This window comes from Takifugu rubripes, chromosome 18, assembly GCF_901000725.2.
Source record: "Takifugu rubripes chromosome 18, fTakRub1.2, whole genome shotgun sequence".
Lineage (NCBI taxonomy): Eukaryota > Metazoa > Chordata > Actinopteri > Tetraodontiformes > Tetraodontidae > Takifugu > Takifugu rubripes.
In genome coordinates, this window is record NC_042302.1 from 5,849,996 (window position 1) to 5,870,969 (window position 20,974).

Sequence of the window (20,974 nt, forward strand, 5' to 3'; positions counted from 1 at the left end):
AGCTTTCTCACATCCCCCATCAAAACTGTCAACGGGTGAGGAGAGAGGGCTTCTCTAAGTTGACTAAGGCCCTAATTCATGCTAAAACGCTTCATTATAGTGGCGCATCTCATCAACAATATGAAATGCAGAGATGGGCACAGAAAGGTGGGGAAAGAGAGAGAGTAGAGTGATTAAATGTTTGCCTCTGCCCAACTGTCAATTAGCTTGTCAAAGTCACAAATCTAATTGCCTCATTGCTTCTCTCCCTCTTTTATGCCTCTCTTCAGGTGGTTTCTCCCTCCTTTTCAGTCATATTTGTTTCTAAATATAGCACCGCTATACACGATCTTTTTAATTGCATGTATTTTAGCACTCAGGCAGCATTAATAATCAGAGACACTGAAACATGCAATAACCATAACTCCAACATGGGAGCCACATGAGCTGGGTCATGCATGGCCTGGCATAAGTGTGCTTCATAGATTGGCTTCTTACCTTTTAAGTCCAGAAAGATCAATTTGTTTTCCTCCATTGCTTTGAAAAATAATCAAATAAGCATAATGTGGTAGCACCACGAGGATTATCATATTCCAACACGAAATAGCTACGAGCTGTGAGATATATATTCAGTCACCACTGTCCTTATGAAAACCATCGGATGGTGGTCCTACTAACTAGAAATTTAACAGAGACACCCAGAGGCTCAACTACAGGGAAAACAAAAAAATTGTTAGGAAGTTGAAGGCATAGAGCTATTAAAACTGTCTGGCTGTCTACAGTATGGAGCACTAGTGCTTGGCATAGATGGACTATTCTGTCTCTAACATCCATCCATTCAGACTGGCCTGATGGGGATATACACAACCCCAGCTGGCCAAAAACTGTGAGTGGAGCCCTCATGGGTGCCGAGACTGCCTCAGTAACAATGAGAGATGATTGCGATGAACTGAAGGCCATCCTGATTACTGCTCTGGATTAAATGAATTCTCTAAGATATACTTTTGTAGCGTCAGTAAATGTAGCTTTGCTAGCGGCATTAACTTAATGCCTGAAAGTGTCAGTGTCAGTGATTCCCTTTGTGTTGCAAAATATTTATCAGACGGCAGCCTGATGTGTATTGTTTAGAAAGGGCTATTATTTTCCCCAGTTTTAACAGAATGGTCTGTGGTGTTTTGTAAATTTCCCAAGTCATCAGTGTGGATTTAAACTTCAACAGATTACCCCTTTACGGGGACCCAGGGAGGGGGGCACGCTCGTGACCATCCGTGGCGAAAACCTCGGCCTGGATTTCCGCGAGATCCAGGGAAACGTGAAGGTGGCCGAGGTGGATTGTACACCCATTCGTGAGGGCTACATCCCTGCTGAACAGTGAGTTGCTGTTAGATATAACAAAAGACACGTCATGTTAAAGACCGTTAATAACACCACATGTGCTTATGTATTATATTATAAATCGTTTTTTAGGAAGTGGAATTCAGACGTGAAAATAAATTCCATCATCAGTCTTTCTCTTGTGTCAGCAAAGAGGTCACAGCCCACACGTCCGTATCTCTCAGTAGCTCACACAGTCACACATACGCACAGACGCCAGCCCCAGACTCATTTTTGAAAATTTCAGAAGGTTGCATTTAGTTGACATTTGAGTTTAATCTAGTGCCACAGCTCTTTACAGGTGCCATCTATCAAATTATTTCAAACTAGTTTAAAGTGAGCTTATCAACTGAGCCAGTGCTTCTTATGCTAAGAAAGTAAGTCATGTGCAAGCACTTTCCTGCTAAACGCTGACCTAGCAGAACAGGCTGCTGTATCTGAGGTCATACAGTCAGTGGAAGGATAGAAACACCTCCCCTTTTCTCCCACAAGTTGGTAGTATGTCACATGCAAGGTTGTTGTCAAATCAGTATGCCTTTTGTTGGGGTTTTAATGAGGCTTTTGTGTTGTTTGTTCCCAGGATTGTGTGTGAGATGGGTAAAGCAGAGAAGAGTCAGTACACTGGGAATGTGCAGGTCTGTGTTGGTGTTGGAGAGTGCAGGCCGGAATTCATGGCAAAGTCATCAAAGTACTATTACTTTGTGGTAAGTTTGTTTTTATTACTTTTATATAAGCACGCAAAGACCCCACCCTCAGAATTCACCTCACGCGTGTAAGATATGTGAGACATACAGTCACTGGCAGGTGCTAACGAGCAAAGACTGATCGTAAAAACATTTCTCTATCATGCTTTGTTCCTTCAGCTCTGACTCTGCACGCAATCAATCAGCAGCAGTCACACACAAGCACACGCTAAAATAAATTTGCAGTTGTTATCATTATGTCCTCATTTTATGCAGCAATATCATTTTTACTGCCATCCGTTAATGGGAATCTGCTGAGGTTTATTTCTCAACGAGCTCCCTGTGCAGGATTATATTATGATGGGTCTAGATGTCACGCAGTACGGCAGGCTGAAGATGAGATTATAAGAAGGCCAAATGGACTGGAGCAGGATATACTTCATGTCTATTGAACAGAGGACTACATCAGATCTTTAGTTTGACAGATTCCCACCGCAGTGCTGTGCAGCTACTGTGAATGTTATGAGTGCAGCTCTCCAGTTTTGACCCCAAGCGTGTAAGAATGGCAGAACAAAAATGTACAGCTCGGCGTATATTTCCCTGCTTTATATCATGGTTGATTTCACACAGTGATTGACCCTTGACTTCCAGATCCCAAGAATCATCAACTTAAAGCCCAGCCGAGGTCCAGTTTCTGGGGGAACCATCGTCAACATCACTGGTAGTCATCTGGATGCTGGAAGCAACGTGTCAGTCATGTTCAAGGACCAACCGTGCACTTATCTGAGGTCAGCGGTGAAGCAGGGCTGATAAAACCAGAAACACTTCAACGCTTAATTAAATTCAGTTAATCAAACTGTGGCCAGTTATGAGCTCATTTTTCTGAGGAAACGATACTGAAAAAACATACTGGAGATGAAGGGGTGGTGTGTAATTCTTTAATTATAGTATTTACTCCATTTAATCAAGACAAATTCTGTCTGTGTTGTATGTTTTTAGTGTATTGAACAGAATTAATAGGGAATCCTATAGTTGTCATCAACATTTAACACAGCTCAATGCGCAATTAATCTTCAATCATATAATTAATCATGTCTAGTTAAGCAACCGTTCAACTAGCAAAAATTACATTATTGGTTTTTAACTCATTAATCTGTCAACAACAGTGATAAACAACTAATGGGATGGTTCCTGACAGAGAAAATTGAAGAATAAAATCCATAAGAGGAGACTCTAATCAGGATGATAAATGTTCTAATTTTTCATTGTTCTGTCATGACATTAGGAGAGGTGGTCAGTGGCTCACCTGCAGGACCCACGCGTCACTGCACGGCTACGGCAACGTTTCCGTGTCTGTGAGCATTGACAGGGCTCATCTCCAGAAAGACCTGCGCTTTGAGTATGTGGAGGATCCCACCATCACCAAGATCGAGCCAGAGTGGAGCATCTACAGGTAAGTAACAGAGCATTTACTCATCTATCAGAACCATACAATATTAAAAGAAACTCCAATTAAAAAGGTTTACACATGTGTGGCAAAAAACTAAATAATTCAAAGGTTTCCATATGTCCAGATACTGAAATATCATCACCATCTGTCACAACCATCCGACTTGACCTTGTGACCTTGTCTCTCTGTTTCAGTGGTCATACGCCAGTGACAGTGACGGGAACTAACCTGGACATCATTCAGACTCCTCTCATCAGAGCCAAATATAACAACCATGAGACCCTCAATGTAAATAACTCCAGTTTCGTTTGTTCTTGCTGAGATGATGTGATGTTTAGTGCGTCCGAATCTGCAGCACTGGACAAAGAAAGCTACGTCAATAATAGTTAGGCGTGACTAAGAATTGGTCAATGTGCCGACTAATCATTTACTAACAATGTTAAAGTGAAAAAACACCCTAACGAACCTGCACCCCATTGGTAAAAGATTAGGTGGCACATACTTTCATGCGTGACTCTGGGTCGTGCTGCATTACTTTAATGTTTACTACATTTTATTTTACGTTACAAAAATATAACGATAAATGACTTCATTTTTACATAAAAAGTCTTATCGCTTTCTCAGACTTCATAATTAAATTAATGAATCTGATCATATTTCACTTTTTCCCGAGCAGGACTGTATGCCTCTGTGTCAGTTTTAGGTAAATGGGTCAAGAACAAAAACAGCAGGGTGATGACATCAGCAGATTGCAATTAAATTAATAGAGAATGATGTCATTTCTCTCTGTGACTTTGTAACAGACTTGAAAAAGACAGACTTTGGTCCTTATCAAGTTCTTTACCCTTTTAGAAGAGAAGAGATAAAGCTGTACAAGGCTCTCTGTGATCTGTGTGAAGGAGGGGGGAGGAACAAAAGGCAGCAATGCTATCTTCATGGTTCACTTGAGCATGATCTGGCATTACGTTAAGCATCTATGCCTGTGTCATTACCTACTGTACTCTTGCATTCTCAGTTCCAAAAAGTTCGCAAGTGGATGAAATATTATTGGTCACATTTTATTTCGACATTGTTACGCGATACGTGCCGCAACGCCCCCAAGACCTTGCAGGATTTGTTAAATTTGCTGTTCAAGGAGCCAATTACAGAGATAGACAGTTGAGCTCCATGACAGGTTATTGAGAAAATGTGAAATGTGTGTGGAAAAAGATGGAAGTGTCTCTAAATGAGACCTTTATTGGCAGATGGTTTGTCAGCTCCCTGACAGATTGTGAGATATGAAGATTTTAGGCTTTAAAGTGCAAGTGGCCTATCTGAGGCTGAAAATCATGTAACATGTTAAATGGGAAGGGAAACCATAATATAAGAAGAGAGGAATATGCATAGGAAAATAACAAAGATAAGTTAAAAATGGGTAAAGGATGTAAAAATGGAATAAAAGGGTGAAGGCGTCTTCCTGAAGGGTAATAAATCGTCATGTATCAAAGCCTGGTTGTAGCGAGAGTGCACCCACGCTTCAGCTGCACCTCATTCGGTCCATTTCTTTGAAGGATGCGTTCCAATATGTTGAACTTTACATAGCTGGAATGGAAACTGCACCAGTCTCAATTGAGTCTCTGGTGGGATTGAAAAATATAAGCCTGCTGTATAAGAGACAACTGAACAAAACCAGTATATGGAGAGCCATGCCATGAAATATGAACAATGTGGACTAATGTTTAGTTTATGATTTTGTCTTTAGGTAGCTGTAGTTTCTGCTGCAGAAACCCAACAACACGAAGTCTCCTTTAGTTCGAGCATGAATTTCTTTAACTCGAGAAGCATACGTCATTCATGAAGTCCCTCTTTTCTGTCTGTCTTCTTCCAGCTGTGTCAAGTGCTCAGCCCAACGTCCATGCTCTGCCAGGCCCCAGAGCTGCCCATCAGTCTGGCTCGGCAGCAGGAGGTGCTGGAGAAACCTGATGAGTTTGGCTTCAAACTGGACGACGTGCAATCCTTGATGGCCCTCAACAACTCCAACTTTATCTATTACCCAAACCCTGAGTTCGAGCTTCTCAGTGTGTCTGGAGTTCTGGAGCTCAAACCCGGATCTCCTATCATACTGAAGGTGGGGCACTTAAATCAGGGCTTAATGAATAATAATAATAATTGAAAATATGCGACGTCTTAATACTGTTTGCATAATGACCTGCAGGGGCGGAACTTTCTCCCTCCGATCAGCAGTGGAAACGGGAAGCTGAACTATACAGTTCTGATCGGTGAGAAGCCCTGCATGTTAACGGTGTCAGAAACCCAGCTGCTCTGTGAGTCACCCAACCTGACAGGGCGACACAAGGTTCTGGTGAGTGTTCCAGGGTGGGAGAGACAGAAGCATGCACTCACACAGGGGACACGGTACAGATAGACAGTCCTGTGCATTGACTGACAGACAGGTGAACATTCCTTCTGTCGAGTTTTAGCCACCATCCACTACAGCTCTAATTCAATCAGCTGTGTGGTTGCTGTTACTGCCCACAGACAAAAGACAAACAAATTAGCCTCGAATCAGATGTATTAAGTCACGCTAAACTCAATAAAGATTCCGCTTGTGCTTTTTAGAGGGACCACTTAAAACCAAAAGCTTTATCGTGTTACCTCCTGAATCCAGCATCACTCCAAAAAGATGGGTTCATTACTCCAAAAAGGGAAATGCACAATTTTATTTAATTGTGAACAATTTGAGTTTGACTTGTTGTTATTGCCATAAGCTTTATAAAACAATTGAGTAATTAGTGCATTTATCAACATGCAGCTATTGTAACCCACCTCTGTCTTTCACCATCACAAGGCACGTGTGGGTGGCATTGAATTTTCTCCCGGAGTGGTCGACATCATGTCCGACAGCCCCCTCAGTAGCACTGCAATTATCAGCATCGCTGCGGCAGGCGCCATGCTCATCCTCGTCATTGTGGTGGTGCTCATTGCATATAAGCGTAAGTCCCGGGAGAGCGACCTGACCTTGAAGAGGCTGCAGATGCAGATGGACAACCTCGAGTCACGTGTGGCTCTGGAGTGCAAAGAGGGTGAGAGGTTGATGTGCATTTGGCAGAAATAGATTTTGGTTGTTTCCTGTGAGGAATCTGCTGTTTTTGTAAAGAAAATCATAAGTGATGCTACAAAATAACCATAGATCTACTTTATCCATCAGCTTTTGCAGAGCTTCAGACAGATATCCACGAGTTAACCAGTGATCTAGATGGTGCTGGAATCCCCTTCTTGGACTACAGGACCTACACCATGAGGGTCCTCTTTCCAGGAATTGAGGAACATCCAGTACTAAGAGATCTGGAGGTATGGTGGGATGTTTACGTGATGATTTTACTGCACAGCCTTTTTTAAATGCTGAAAATATGTAGTTATTCTTGAGTCGAAAAGTAATTAGCTTTGAGCATTAGCCGAAAACAGAAAAAAGACTCCAAATTAATGTTGGTTGACAGTAGGTGGAAATGTCACCGGTGTTGTCTGGGAGCCTTCCGACATCTGGAATCTCTGCTTTCAAAAACAAACAAGGCAGTCCTCAGATCAGGAGCGCCGTCTCTATGCCTGAAAAGACAACAGATGCTGCCGTTTTCTCTTTGCACCTCAAAAACAAATTAAAAGTCAACCAGAGAGAGAAAAGCAAATGAAAAAAAAATGAAGTCATTTATCCCCAGTGGTGACATTGACAGACAGCCGTAATTGAGCAGGTCGTCTTGTTCCATTAAGAGAATGATGGACCCCATTTCATTGCCCTCAAGGTTGGCCACTCTATCCCTGATGAGAATTTCCCACTAATAAGCAGTATTAATTATGCTTTAATTGGTATAAGTGTTGAACTGTATGAGGAGTATAAAGTGGAAGAGGAGGCTGATGAAAAAGGCAGCCGGCCTGTCTTAAGAAGATGATAACCGCTTAATTGTTATTGATGTGTCAAATTTGTGACTGTGGCTGTAGGTATTTTGAAATAGCAGAGGAGGGATGTGTGGGTTTTCTGAAACACTGGAAAGTTCTCTGCTTGGTAATGAAATTACAGGCAGTCGCGTTGCTTTATAAAAGCCAAAGTTGACGTTTTATTTGTTCTTGGCAGTCAGAATCGCTTCCCTTCGCAGCAGAAATTTACTTTACTTTGGTTTAGCTTGATTTCATGCATTTTATCATTTTATTGCTTAAAGAAAAACACTATTTCTATCAGAACTTTCCAAGACTTTTTTTTAACTGGGTCTACAACCGATAGTTTAATAATTTTCACTTTCACAAAAAAAAGTCAAATCCCGACGTGCGAGCGATCTGAAACGCTGCACACGTCTCGTCAGGTGGTATGAAATTAGACTAGCCACTTAACAGCTCCCAGCAGATCGACGTGGATTCCTTCAGGATAGGTAAAAAGAATGAACATATGCTGCTTGACAGCTGCATCGGGCACAAAGAGATTCCGTCTCGTCACAAGTGCTCTTGACAGATAAAAACAGTAATCTCAATAGATGCTATTTATGGGGGAAAATGGAGGAATCATGCAGCAAGTGACTGGCGTAAATGGTGCCGGGACAATCTGGGCTCAGATGAGAGGAATTCTCATGGCTGCATTAGTGTGGAACACGGCACCATCAAAGTAATACGCATTCCCTCTCGGGGCAGAGTATTTTCCTGTCTTTTTTCCCCTTCTGACTAAATATAACTAAGCTGAAGGATCTTATACTTTTCATCTGCGCTGATTCCAGTGTCTTTAAATCCAAGCATATATTTGTTTGGATTCCTCCGTATTGTTTTTCAGCTGTTCCTCTTTCCTCACAGGTCCCAGGATATCGCCAGGAGCAGGTCGAGAAGGGGCTGAAGCTCTTCGGCCAGCTCATTAACAACAAGGTGTACCTGCTGTGTTTTATCCGAACTCTGGAGGCCCAGCGGAGCTTCTCCATGAGAGACCGTGGCAACGTGGCCTCACTCATCATGACGGTGCTACAGAGCAAGTTGGAGTATGCCACCGATGTCCTGAAGCACCTGCTGTCTGACCTCATAGATCGCAACCTTGAGAGCAAGAACCACCCCAAGCTGCTGCTACGCAGGTGAAAAGCATTTAAGAGGGCATTTTAAATGAAGTTTGTTTCAGAATATATCAACCTTTTATGCCAAAGAGGGCAGAATTTCAATTTCAATTGTTTTTGTGACCTTGGGTTTTTGGCTGTGTCTCAGAGCAGTACCAGAGTGAATTGCCAAGCGCATCATTAGTGAAGTAATTATGATTCATTATCAGAGAATCCAATTTCAAAATGCAAAGGAAGGGACAAAAACTTTCATTCATGCAAAGGAAATGCGTGATTGTGAGCGCTCACACTGTATCACAGTCACGATCCTCCCTGCAATTTGCTGTCAGCCTTAATGGCAGACCCTTGAACGCTGCGCTATATGTGGCTCTGATTCCTGCCTGTGGTGTTTGCTTAATATGATTATTGCTACTCGAGTAAACAGGCTCCCTTACAGCCGTCGTGGTGCTTATATTCATCTTTATACATACAGTATATGCACACAGTAGTTCACATTTTTTTGCCTTAAGGTTGTCAAACCCCTCAAATGATTTGATAGGCAAGACAAGTTAATTTGCCTGCCTAATTACGATTATTCTGCTTATTCTTATTCTGCCTTTGGCTAAAGGCTCCTAAAGACATACAAATACGACAAATGTACATTTGAGGCGGACAGAACGGAGGTTGTCTGTGCTATCTACACAAAAGCAGGCACATTTCTCTTCCAAGAGGCTGCTCTGGCTCTGCTTGGTGATGCAGAGAGATTGTTTTCTAAGAAGGAGGTGTGGTGAGACACAGCCAGAGCTCACAGACAGAGTGGCGGCCATTAAACAATCAAGTTTATATCTTCTGGCAGAAAATACAACGTAAGAGGTTGTTTGCAGCAGAGAGGAGAAGAGAATAAGACAGTCGAATCAAGATAACCACCGAGGCATGACGGAACGATGCGAGATCAGTTTATTGATCAGCAGCATGCTGAATGTGCCGTATTCAGGTGTTGCTGATACATGTCAACACACTTTCACAGGTTTCTTTCCACCTCTCTTCGTCCCTCCTTCCTAGCCGCTGACAAAGAGGGAAGCAAAATGTGGAGAACGCGCCAAAGGGAGGAGAGATAGCACATGTTTACAACAGAACGAACGCCTGGGTGATTGCCCGTTTGTCAAACACAGATTGTGATGACCGCTGATCAGACCGTCTTCAGCTCATTCTTTCTCCTTGGATGCGCTCATTAGTCCTTCAGCATCTCAACATGGATTTCCGATGTGATGAGCGAGCTATGCCGCCCCACGGTGTGGGTTGAGCGGCGTTTCCTTGGATAGGGGCTGAAAATAGCCCAGATACAGACATAGGGCTAAAGTGATGAAGCTTTTTATTGTCTTGGAAGGACAGCACCCCTACCTCTTTTCCCTTTATCTTTGTCCTTTTTTTTCTTATTTGTGTTATTCGCTCACACTCCACTAGTTTTTCTACAGGTCTCTCTTTTTTTTTTAAAGCGACACCATCATGTATCTTCTCTCAATCTATATTCCCAGCTTCTCTTCGCTCATCCCGCTTCCTTGATTGCTAAATCAATCCTTAAAGTGTGTGAGCAGGGTGTCGCTGGCACAGCATCAGAGCATGGCTACCCATTGCCTCCTCTTCCAAGAAACGTGCGCGCGTACGTGTATGTCCGTCTTTTTTCGTCTCACTCTGCACAAACACACATCCTTCCATCTGTCCCATCTCAACCTGTGCTGAAGCACAGCCACCAGGCAAGCTAACTGTCAAGAGACTTCCAGAACCATCTGTCGCAATCTCCTCCTTTAACTCCACTCTCACACCACTATCCCTTTTCCCATCATGCAGAGTTCAGCAACTTTTTTTTAGCTTTGATTGCAGTCGATGGATCAGAAAATAGAACTCGGCGTGTTTGCATGCTAATCACAACAGCCTGGTCTTTTTAAATAAGATCAGTTTGACAAATAAACTGGTTTGCAGTTCTGCAGGAGGTAACCGGTGTCTAAAGATGGCTGCCACAGATACAGCTCTGTGGCACCGACTTTAAAATATGCAATAAACGTGCGATAAAACACATGTTCCATCAATCCATTGTCGGTAATCACGGGATTCAGCACTGCCCGTTCCACTGTGTGCTACATCATCCTCGTCTCCCTCTGGCCATTTCTAACTAACCACCAACAGGCAAATCTGACCGTGACAACACGCTGCGACACATTTCACAATGTTGACCCACAGTCGTTAGCTGCAGCTCAGCAGACTTTGAGAAGAGTACGGTACTTGTAAGTTAGAGCCTGACGCGCGGAGCCCATTTTTATCCCCGTTCCCCGTAGAGTGCGCTGTGATCAAGAATGAGCATAAGCAAACTGGCGGTGTCGTGCCAAGACTTCTTATTACTGCTGGGCTGGCACCCACCACCAAAGGCAGACACACACAGAGTCAACACTCGCTGGCACAGGTGATCATTTTGGAATATATACGCAGTGGGATTAATTTGTGCTTTTTGTATGCTATCCTTAAAAGGGGCACACTTGTCCACTCACACAGGCACACACAAACATTGTTGGATCTAATGAAAAGGGAAAGAAAGAAGGGAAAAAAGCAAGGGAAGACCAAGCCAAGGCATTTGTTCTCATTCTTTTATTTCCCTTTGCTTTCTCACTTCCTTCCGTGTTCTCCTCCTCCTTTTTTCAGTCCGCCTTTCATCTGTTTGATAGATGGGCTACATTTGTAGCCATCGAGAGGGATTTGGAAGTGTGTGTGATTACAGGATCCAGAATGGGCACAGCCAGCGGGAGGGGGGGGCGGCTACTGCAAAGACACATGAAAGCGAAGATGAAACGTGACCCTGTTGACCCTGGGATCTGTGGATGGAAGGAGGGCGGGAGGGGCGGCAAAATGAAAGCGTGGGCACAGCGAGAGGCAGGAAGTTAATCCCCCAAGGTGTTGTGCCAGTGTTGGCAGGGGGTACCAAGCTGACCCTCTAGCACAGTGGACACCATGTCCCCCCTCATTCCTCAGTGTGGTGCTTCTTAAATAGGCTGTGTACAAGGGTGGGAGGGCTGCAGATGGCAAAGAAAATAAGGGCCAAAATCTGCCCGCACACAATGGGCCCTAATCCTAAAATATTGATGCTTGCCGTAGTTTCTCGTCGAAGATGGGAGGGAGGGGTCTGAATTTAAGGTGTTCTGACAGATTAGCCACACACCCCCGCTGCTGGTCAAGACGGTCACTGTCAAAAGATATCTGATCCTCGCCTCTGCTTTTTTCCCTCGTCACCGCTGTTGTTATTGTGTATGCATATTAGCCATTCACATGGGATCAATCACACCGTTGGCCCTGGTCAACACACATCCGTGCACACACACACACACACACCACTTTACCACACCAGTGGAGCATGGCTGCCAGACGGAGAAAAAGGGAGACGTATTCATTCACGTTTTATTGTACGCAGATCGGGTGTTAGTCCACTGAATAGGCGAGGGAGTGCTTGATAATGAGGCCAGTGTTATTACAGCGCCGCTCCAGACCCTAACGACATCAATCCACCGGGATCAAATAAAGGCTTTTAATTGCTTTGCCTCATATTAAACTCCCCGCCACCATAGATGAGCTGCCCTTGGCATGCCTGAGCATTAAAGCCATCATATTGCATGAGCAAAAGCTCCTTCTCAATTGTCTTGCGACCATATTTGTAGAAGGAAGGCTTCTTCAATACGCCCAGACATAATGTTTAGCAGAGTATTCCATGATCTTATGTTGGTAATATGAGCACTGGGATCACATGTTCATTATGTTCTTTGTGTGTGTTTGCAGGACAGAGTCTGTCGCTGAGAAAATGCTGACAAACTGGTTCACATTCCTCCTCTACAAATTTCTGAAGGTAACAGTTTTGTTTCCATTCATGCTAAACATTATTAATGTACTTGTAACTGGGTTTTTTGATTCAGACTTAAGTTCATGATATGCTTGGGAAAAGGCATGTTTTGTAGTTTAATTATTATTTATATCTCTTTTAACTCACACTGAATACTAATTTTCATCAATATGTGTATATACAGTATATGTAGGTAATCACATTTCTTATTTGGGGGAATAAAAGCTGGATACCTGCAACCTGTGAAAAGTCTATAAAATGCCTTTCCAAAAGCAATATTTCAGAGATATCCTCACTGTCTGACCTGAGTGAACTCTGCTGACATTATGGTGCAGAAATGGCTTCACTCTTCTTCTCCCCCTCTCCAATCCTCTTTACAGGAGTGTGCAGGTGAACCACTCTTTTCCCTCTTCTGTGCTATCAAGCAGCAGATGGAAAAAGGCCCCATTGACTCCATCACGGGAGAGGCGCGCTACTCACTCAGCGAGGACAAGCTCATCAGGCAACAGATTGACTACAAGACACTGGTAAGCGGGATCATCTGTATGGGCCCAAGTGCTGGTGGAGGGCACTGAATATGATTTAGGAGACAAAGGGAAAAAAGGGTCAGTATGGGTCGCCGGTCATGAGACAAGTTACGGCACTTTTAGGTTGTCATTGTCACGCTTGACATGTGGAGGGCACGGGAGGCACTTCCTGGTCAGACTGTCACTGTCAAGGAAGATATACATGCACATTTGTCTGCACAATGCAGAAACCGTCTTCGATGATTTTATTTATATATATATATATATATATATATATATATATATATATATATATATATATGTGTGTGTGTGTGTGTGTGTGTAGACTACTTATACTTTAATTTAGCTTGATGGCAAGTTGTTACTATTTAAAATCCTTATGGATAGTTTTATTACATAGTCACAAGACAACCTGCTGCCTTATTTGTAATGTGTATTTGTAATTATCTTCCAATTATGGCAGTTTTATCTGGCACCTTGAGGCGGTACTGACAGGGCTGATAAACATCCGAGTGTTATAATTAGCTGGTTTACTGCTCATCAATTCAGCTAACATATTGTGTGTATTTTGAGGCTGTGAGGAAAGAGCCGTTACCCCGATGAATCTGAACAATGCTGTTGCCAACCCTTCAGCAAACACAAAAGGATTTCAGTTCCACTGAGTCCGTGGTGCAGTCATCATTGACATGAAAACTGACCAGACGCTGTCAATAGTTCACAATATGTGCAGAGGATGTAAGACAGAATGCTCCTCTTATTGGTTACCCATAAAAAGACTCAACAGGGCTATTATGGTGACTGACCTCCCACCCCACCCCACCCCACCCCCTCACCCCGGTGTATATTTCTGTTACAGGTGGTTAACTGTATCCACCCAGAGAACGAGAAAAGCCCGGAGATCCAGGTGAAGGTCCTCAACTGTGACACCATCAGCCAAGTGAAGGAGAAAATCTTGGACGCCATCTACAAGAACGTTCCTCACTCCCACCGCCTGAAGGCCTCCGACATGGATCTGGGTAAAAGAAAAATCACACGCGCGCTCCAAGCAAAATAAGCAAGAACATTTTTAATGTTTGGTAGTTTGTCAGTTACATTTCAGACACGAGCGGTGTTGAGCCCTCAGGTCCCTGTGCTGTCTATTAGCAGCTCTGTTCATGCTAGACTCTCATCTCTGGAGCACCCATTGATTATTTTTTTCCCCGATCCCTGATCAAATGTAGCAAAACCAGAGAAGCTTTTCGGGCAAACCCCGAAAGAGGCCGGTTCTTTCCTGCCTCGGTCTGTGATCGGTCTCTCCCCCTCCTTAAGCTTGGATCATTCTTTATGACGCATCTGCGTCAGATGATTGATCTGATGTTTGTTTGGTGATTTATTTATTTTTTATATCTGGTTATTTGAGAGGTTTTTCCTCAGGATTGTGTGTCTTCCTGTAAGAGAACGGTTGTCTCGGTAAGACTGCACCCACAAACACGAGCACAACAGCACGATCCAAGATGGTTTATTTGTTCGTGCATAATGAGTTGCCTCCCCGCCACCCATCATGCTTTTATGGTCTTATATTGCCAGATAGATTTTTGAACCCCCTCCTCGTGTGTTCATAAGCATATTTATGACCAACCCCTGATCCATGATGGGCTGAGTGCCTGCTGTGGGGAATCCGCCCGTGTGATCCCTAAGCGAATAGATTGGTTTAGCCTTTTGACAACATTCTTGGATAAAATTGTTTTGTGCCCCCCTTTGGGTGGGACGCGTTCTTCTATTATTGTTCATCGCATGAGGGAATAGGAAATTGGGAGTTAGTCGGCCCTTCAGTCTGTGTCTCTGTGATTATGAGATTGAATAAATGCAAGCTCACCAGAGAGCACATGGAAGTACTGCAGGCGGGCAGGAATTTTGCAGGTTTGGTTTTTTGCTCTAGCTGCGTCTTCATTTTAAACTTTGTCTGTGCACCCAGGGAAGTATCAGAGGTCATCATGACACAGACACAAGGTGCACATTTATAATATCTGATACAGATAATGGGATTGTGACAGGCCTCTCCTCGGGAGGATTGTCCATCATTATTTAGTTTGTTTGTATTATTTCTATTCCGATGCAATCTGCGATCGCCTGCAGGGTTTCAGGAAAGATGGAAGTGAACAAAGAAGATTTTCTGTGTGTTCTGTGTTGCAAATTTGTGTCAGGAATCTCTGAGGAGAACGCTCACCTTCAGCCTTTCTCTTCAACATTCCCCAAAAGAGTTTCTCTTTGACTGTCTAAAATGTACTTTTTTTTTCTGGCAGAGACCACTGTGGGCTTTTTTTCTTCTTTTTTAATCTCCATTTGTTTGCTCAGCCTTATCTGGAGACCAACTCTCATTTGCATCTTTATAGGAAGATGCACTGTATGGAGAGAATCTTTATTTCCTGCAGATTTTTTCAAATACAATTCTGGTGGGTCCTCCAAAGACAGGCCTCATCATGCACTGCTGTGATTGCTGCTTTGTTTTCCTGTTTGTGATCGGAATGGGAGATGACAGTGGCTGATGCATGTGGGAAGCACAGCTAGGAGGCACAGACGCAATAACATATTCATAAAGCCCATGGAGCTGACAAAAAGAGAGAAGGAATCATGTGTTTCCCTCCAAGATGGCTTTTCTTTTTCCACTTATGATAATGGTGCCGCACCATTATGGCACATTTCAAAGCTTTTTGGCTTCTTATGTGCTGAGGTTGCACAGCTGCAGAAGATCTGGGGTGGTGTAAATTTAGAAACGCAGATGTAAATTCACTGTAATGCGTCAATCACGTCTCAATGAGGTGACACTTTTTTCTTTAAAGCAATCACTTTATACAGATTTTATATCTGTAATGTGCTATTTTATCACGGCCTTTCATTTTTTTATGACACTGTAATATAATGGATTTAATTAAAATAAAATATAGCAGCTGGCTGGTGTCTGGCCGTCAATACGAGCAGTTCTTCCAGTCTGTTCTTGTCACCCGTGAGGTTAACCGAGGAGTATTACATTAATTGCACGGACGTCCTTTCTTGATTGCAGAGTGGCGCCAGGGTCGAGGACAGCGCATGATCCTGCAGGACGAGGACATCACCACAAAGATCGAAGCAGACTGGAAGAGACTTAACATGTTGTCCCATTATCAGGTACAACCATATAAATCTCAATTTTAAAAAGTCTCCTTTGACCCAAAAAGCAAAGCACCACAATGAATCAAGAATGTGTTTGAATGAGTTATGGGAAATGTCCAAAAGCCCTCTGATCCACTACAGAAAACCAGATTGCACCACAAACACATTTAGACTTGACTCAAAGGGATCTGCAATTCCATACTAACCCTTTCTACTTTATTTTTGGTAACCCAATTTCCCTCAGATGTGGTGGTTTGATATAAAAATGATAAATGCGTAACCCACTTTGTTGACGATCTTGTTTCGCCACTAATCAAATCAATTGATCCGCATCATTGATTGATGCCAACCCAAATGTGCTGCCAAATATGGCTGCGGGATGTCCTCCAGATATATATATGAATATTATCTGTCCAGTTAGGAGCTAACATGAGGAGCCAGACGTGCTCAATTGCATCACGTGCTCTGCTAAAAAACAATCAAGTAAATACGTCATAAAGTCATCCACCCACTCTGTCTTTAGTTACCACGTGGCAGTTTGTGTTACAAACCCAATAAAAACTTCTATTTCTTTTCTAGGAACACAAAAAAATCTCTTCAATCTGGTATTTGGGATATCTGATGTTTTTGTCTCTGTATTGAGAGACCTTTGTTTGTGGCTCCCCTCTTTCAGGAAAGCCGGCTCTGCCTTCAGCCTCCCTGCAAATGTTATTGCCCCAAATGCCACCCCTCCTTTTCATTATGTCTCATTGTGCTTTGCTCATTTTATATCCCTCCGACATGTTAAGAGCAGTGATCAGGGACCACACTTAAGGGTGTTGAGAGTTGGGGGGGCGTCACACAAAGGAATAGCACGATCTGCCCTGTGGGCCTCCTGCTTACAATAATATAAACATATTATGCAAAAGGAGCAGATTGAGTGACTGGGTGAAATAATGATACAATCTTAATAAAGCTCCACCACACACTCGCTCCCTCTCAAACACACACGCACATGCAAAAAGGCCCCTGGATCTGAAGCCCCTTTCTATCCACCCACACTGTGATAGAGATCGCTTCAATTAACCCTGCCTTACCCTACAGCACAAGTAGCCAGATTATGCAGAAAAGTTTTTTTTTCTCTGTGTGTGTGTGTGCGTGTGCATGGTAGAGAGAGAGCGTGTATTGTGTTAATTGAATCTTGTTGAACGTGGAGGCAAGGCTGACTTCCTTCATTTCTTCATGCTTTTATTCACACATTTTAGATGGAGAGCAATACAGATAAAAAGCGTGTGAGATTCCTCAAACACACACACACACCCCTACACCTACTCAACCCTGGAGGAAGGATATTATTGAATCGAGACTGTGGGATATCTCCTCTCATGCAGAACCCTCCTACTTGTCAATTATCATATGCATGTGTGGGCTTAATGGAGCGCACAAGGGTTATAAGATATTGTGTTGATCTACATGAAAGTAGAGTAAATGGAGGAGAGCATCAAAAATGACAGACCCGGCAATCTGCGGGGTTTTGATTGGTTGTGTTAGAAATTTGCACACATCTAAATAAATTTAGTCCAATGGCCTGTGTTCCCGAGGCTCATTTAAATAAAAATTGCGTGTCTGTGCTTTCAGGTGCCGGATAATGCAGTGATGGCTCTGGTTCCGAAACAAGTCACGGCTTACAATTCAGTGAACAACTCAACCGTGTCTCGAACTTCAGCAAGTAAATACGGTGAGCGGCTGATTCTACGGCAGGTCAAAGCCGTTTTGTTGCTTTCACGACCCATGATTTTACAGATGTGTGTAAAAAGGGGAAAGTAGAATATCTGGTGATGTGGTTTCACAGGACACGGCAACTTTGCCATAATTTAGAGCGCTGGCAAGGATTTGAATTTTAAAAACGGACGACATGGACTTTTTCTCCTTCTTCTGTTGGGCCTCTCGAGACAAAAGGTCCGTCTGCTCTCTGTCTCCTTGAACCTGAGAAACCATCACGGTTGCCGCTGATCAAAGGACTCGCGTCAACGGCCACAAACACTTCAGACGCATCAAACGGGACGCCACGTTATTAGGCTCGCCTCATCTCCATGCGGTCGCGCCTCACCATCTCCGCTTCCAAATTAGACAAGATAGGACAAGGTGCAGTGGAAAATGGAGGAAGAATGGCAAGAATATCGCCTCCGTACAATTTCTTTAAGGGATTGACATCAAACACAAGTGTGAGCACCCGGCCGGGCACTCGAATGACTTTGAACTCTTTCTGAACAGGATTGACCAAAAGTGGAGGAAAAGAAGGAACAAAACAGGAATGGAATCCAAAAGATTAGGAAAAACACTGATATCATGAGTCAACGCCATGAAAGGAAAAACCTCGGGACTTTGATGTGATGTTTTCAGAAACTGGGGAAAATAACACCTCCTCTGTCTGATGCTGGATCAGAATAGAATCGAGCCTCCAGCGTATCCATGACTCCCAGAATAAATAACATTCCAACGTCATAATTGTTATTACATTTCAGTCCCTCTTGCTCTGCAGCTAATATCTCCAACCCGCTTTTACTTTCTTCTCCTGCTTCTCTGAGCAAATTGATTTTTGTCGCCGATTTTTGATTTCTGCTCCTCTTTTTAAAGCGTGATCAATTTTTTTCACACTGTGTAAACATTCACTGAGCCGTGTGTTTGGAAATGTCATCACCACTCTGGCCATTGGGTGGGCCATACATATTTCATCTCCCCTGACACCTGTTCGATTTTGTGTCAGCCGCCGATGCCGCGTCTCCTCCGCAGGACAAGAAAGCATAAAAAATTAAGCATGCGCACTTTTTTAAAGTTTCATATCTCAGCTCGCAGAGCTGCAAATTAGAAACCGCTGAAAGCTTCCACAATACCGCAAACACTTTGACTTTCTCTAACATTTGAGAGAAAAGTTGTTTATTATTTTTCCATTTATTCTTCCGAAGCCGTTTCTCAGTGGTGTTTTTTCAGCATGTGGCAGAGATTAAATCCTCGTGATGTGCGGCGCCTCAATCTGTGATAAATCAATGTTTGGACGTTTTCTGGCGATGTCGTTTCAAGTATTTTGTGAACTAACTCTGCCCACAGAGAACATGATCAAATACTCCGGAAGCCCAGACAGCCTGCGCTCCCGCACCCCCATGATCACTCCTGACCTGGAGAGCGGCGTCAAGGTTTGGCACTTGGTGAAGAACCACGAACACGGGGACCAAAAGGAGGGCGACCGCGGCAGCAAGATGGTCTCAGAGATCTACCTGACACGACTTCTGGCTACCAAGGTGGGCCCTCTGTTTGCTTTTCTTTTATAAGGAAATACCCATTTAATCCCTGATTACTCAGTGGGCCTGGAGTCATCCTGGTGACCTCACTTATGGTAATTGTATTTCAAGGGAATTTATTATTCAAGAGAAAACAATTTGTTCTGTACATTTCTTTTCTTATCTGAAGATCTCGTGGCCTCACCCTCACCCCTCAATATTCATATTTACTTTCCATGAGTCATTGCAGTGGAAATGATTATTCAGATGTATTCATCTATTCCCTCAGGTAGGAAAGGGAAAATAGATATTTCTGTTTTTTTCTTCTCCATTGTATTTGCAGCATGGCAGCAAATCAAAAAGGCCAACAAAAAAGATCCACACAGCTAGATGTTTCCGTATATTACAGAAAATGTACAGAGACGGCAACAGAAGGATTCTGTGTGACTGCCTTTCTCCCTGAAAGAGACTTTAATTAGCTGGATGTAAGGACATCAGCCATTGTGGAAGATCTGTCATTTTATTGTGAGACTGGCCGTGAGATGCAGGAGAGAGCTTTCAGGGAGGTAAAAGCAAAACAGAACATTGTTGCTCCGAGCCGGAGCACTTGCAGAGCGCTCATCCTCTGTCCACTGTTTTGAACAGTTTACATAGAGAAGATCAACTGTGTTCTGTGTATGTATTGTAAACACACATTGCAAGCGCGCTAATACAGTGTGCTGTACACAGTCAACATATCAGGCAAACAGGACTTTGGACGGAACCAGGGGAAATAAATTGCTCCTAGGTGCTATAATGATGAGACCATATAGGGAAAGTCAGAATATCACACACACCACCCTATATTAATGTCATCAAGTGTGTGTGCACAAAAGCTATAGCAGGACGTGGGAGGGAAGGATGGATCGGTCGTGTCGACATAACTTGCTCGATAGCCTCTCTCCCACCTCCATCTAAGTCAGCAAGGCCTATTTCCCTGCCATTATGGCATTCTGGGGAGCAGAACGGTGGCTTCCCTTTGCAGACAGCACGCCGTCTTTCCAGATGAATTGTTTTTTATCAAATTACTAGTTTATCTTGGCCGGCCATCTCTCTCTGTGAGAAATGATTAGGCAGACAGGAAGTGCAATTGACTGCATTTGGCTCTCACCTTGGCCATAAATACCTCTCCCTGGCAACGCCACTGACGTCTCTCATATTAGCTCCATCAGTGTCACAATGACCGAGTGTGGGCACCAAGTGCTCGTGCACGTGCGTGCGTGTGCGTTGAGGAGCAACACAAGTGTGCTCCTTCTTATTTTCATCCCAACATTTCTCTTTTGGGGCGCCATGATTATTGTTTGCCTTCCGTTTTTCGGCGTCAAAACAACCAGGTGACAGACAACCAGTGTGTTTGCAGAGTGACGTAATGACGACACTGGTGTGAATGAGTTCCCCTCGAGGGTAGCAAACATGTGACGTGGCAGTCTTGGCACTTGCATACGGTGACATACAGCAGACACCGGATCTCTGTGCCGTAGACATACGTATGTGCGTGCAGGCTGCCGCTTTGAAGGCTTGAGAAAGAGATTCCATCTTCATAGTAAAATGATAAGCTGTCAGGAATGTGGGCCACATTAGAATTATAGCCGTGATTGTCAGACTAACAGGATTCTCTCT

The 20,974-nt window shown here is 43.5% G+C and overlaps 1 protein-coding gene across 1 annotated transcript in view; it reads left to right on the forward strand.

Moving 5' to 3' along the window:
- The window catches only part of plxna4 (plexin A4), a 146,218-nt gene that overhangs the window by 116,398 nt on the left and 8,846 nt on the right, over nucleotides 1-20,974 (forward strand). The window contains exons 13-28 of the mRNA XM_003972873.3: nucleotides 1,199-1,350; nucleotides 1,934-2,057; nucleotides 2,688-2,824; nucleotides 3,322-3,489; nucleotides 3,681-3,774; nucleotides 5,354-5,593; nucleotides 5,681-5,827; nucleotides 6,314-6,548; nucleotides 6,674-6,816; nucleotides 8,296-8,564; nucleotides 12,342-12,408; nucleotides 12,783-12,929; nucleotides 13,786-13,945; nucleotides 15,970-16,073; nucleotides 17,676-17,775; nucleotides 19,146-19,336. Of these exons, the coding sequence (XP_003972922.2) occupies nucleotides 1,199-1,350; nucleotides 1,934-2,057; nucleotides 2,688-2,824; nucleotides 3,322-3,489; nucleotides 3,681-3,774; nucleotides 5,354-5,593; nucleotides 5,681-5,827; nucleotides 6,314-6,548; nucleotides 6,674-6,816; nucleotides 8,296-8,564; nucleotides 12,342-12,408; nucleotides 12,783-12,929; nucleotides 13,786-13,945; nucleotides 15,970-16,073; nucleotides 17,676-17,775; nucleotides 19,146-19,336 (2,478 nt within the window). The remainder of the gene's footprint in view (nucleotides 1-1,198; nucleotides 1,351-1,933; nucleotides 2,058-2,687; nucleotides 2,825-3,321; nucleotides 3,490-3,680; nucleotides 3,775-5,353; nucleotides 5,594-5,680; nucleotides 5,828-6,313; nucleotides 6,549-6,673; nucleotides 6,817-8,295; nucleotides 8,565-12,341; nucleotides 12,409-12,782; nucleotides 12,930-13,785; nucleotides 13,946-15,969; nucleotides 16,074-17,675; nucleotides 17,776-19,145; nucleotides 19,337-20,974) is intronic.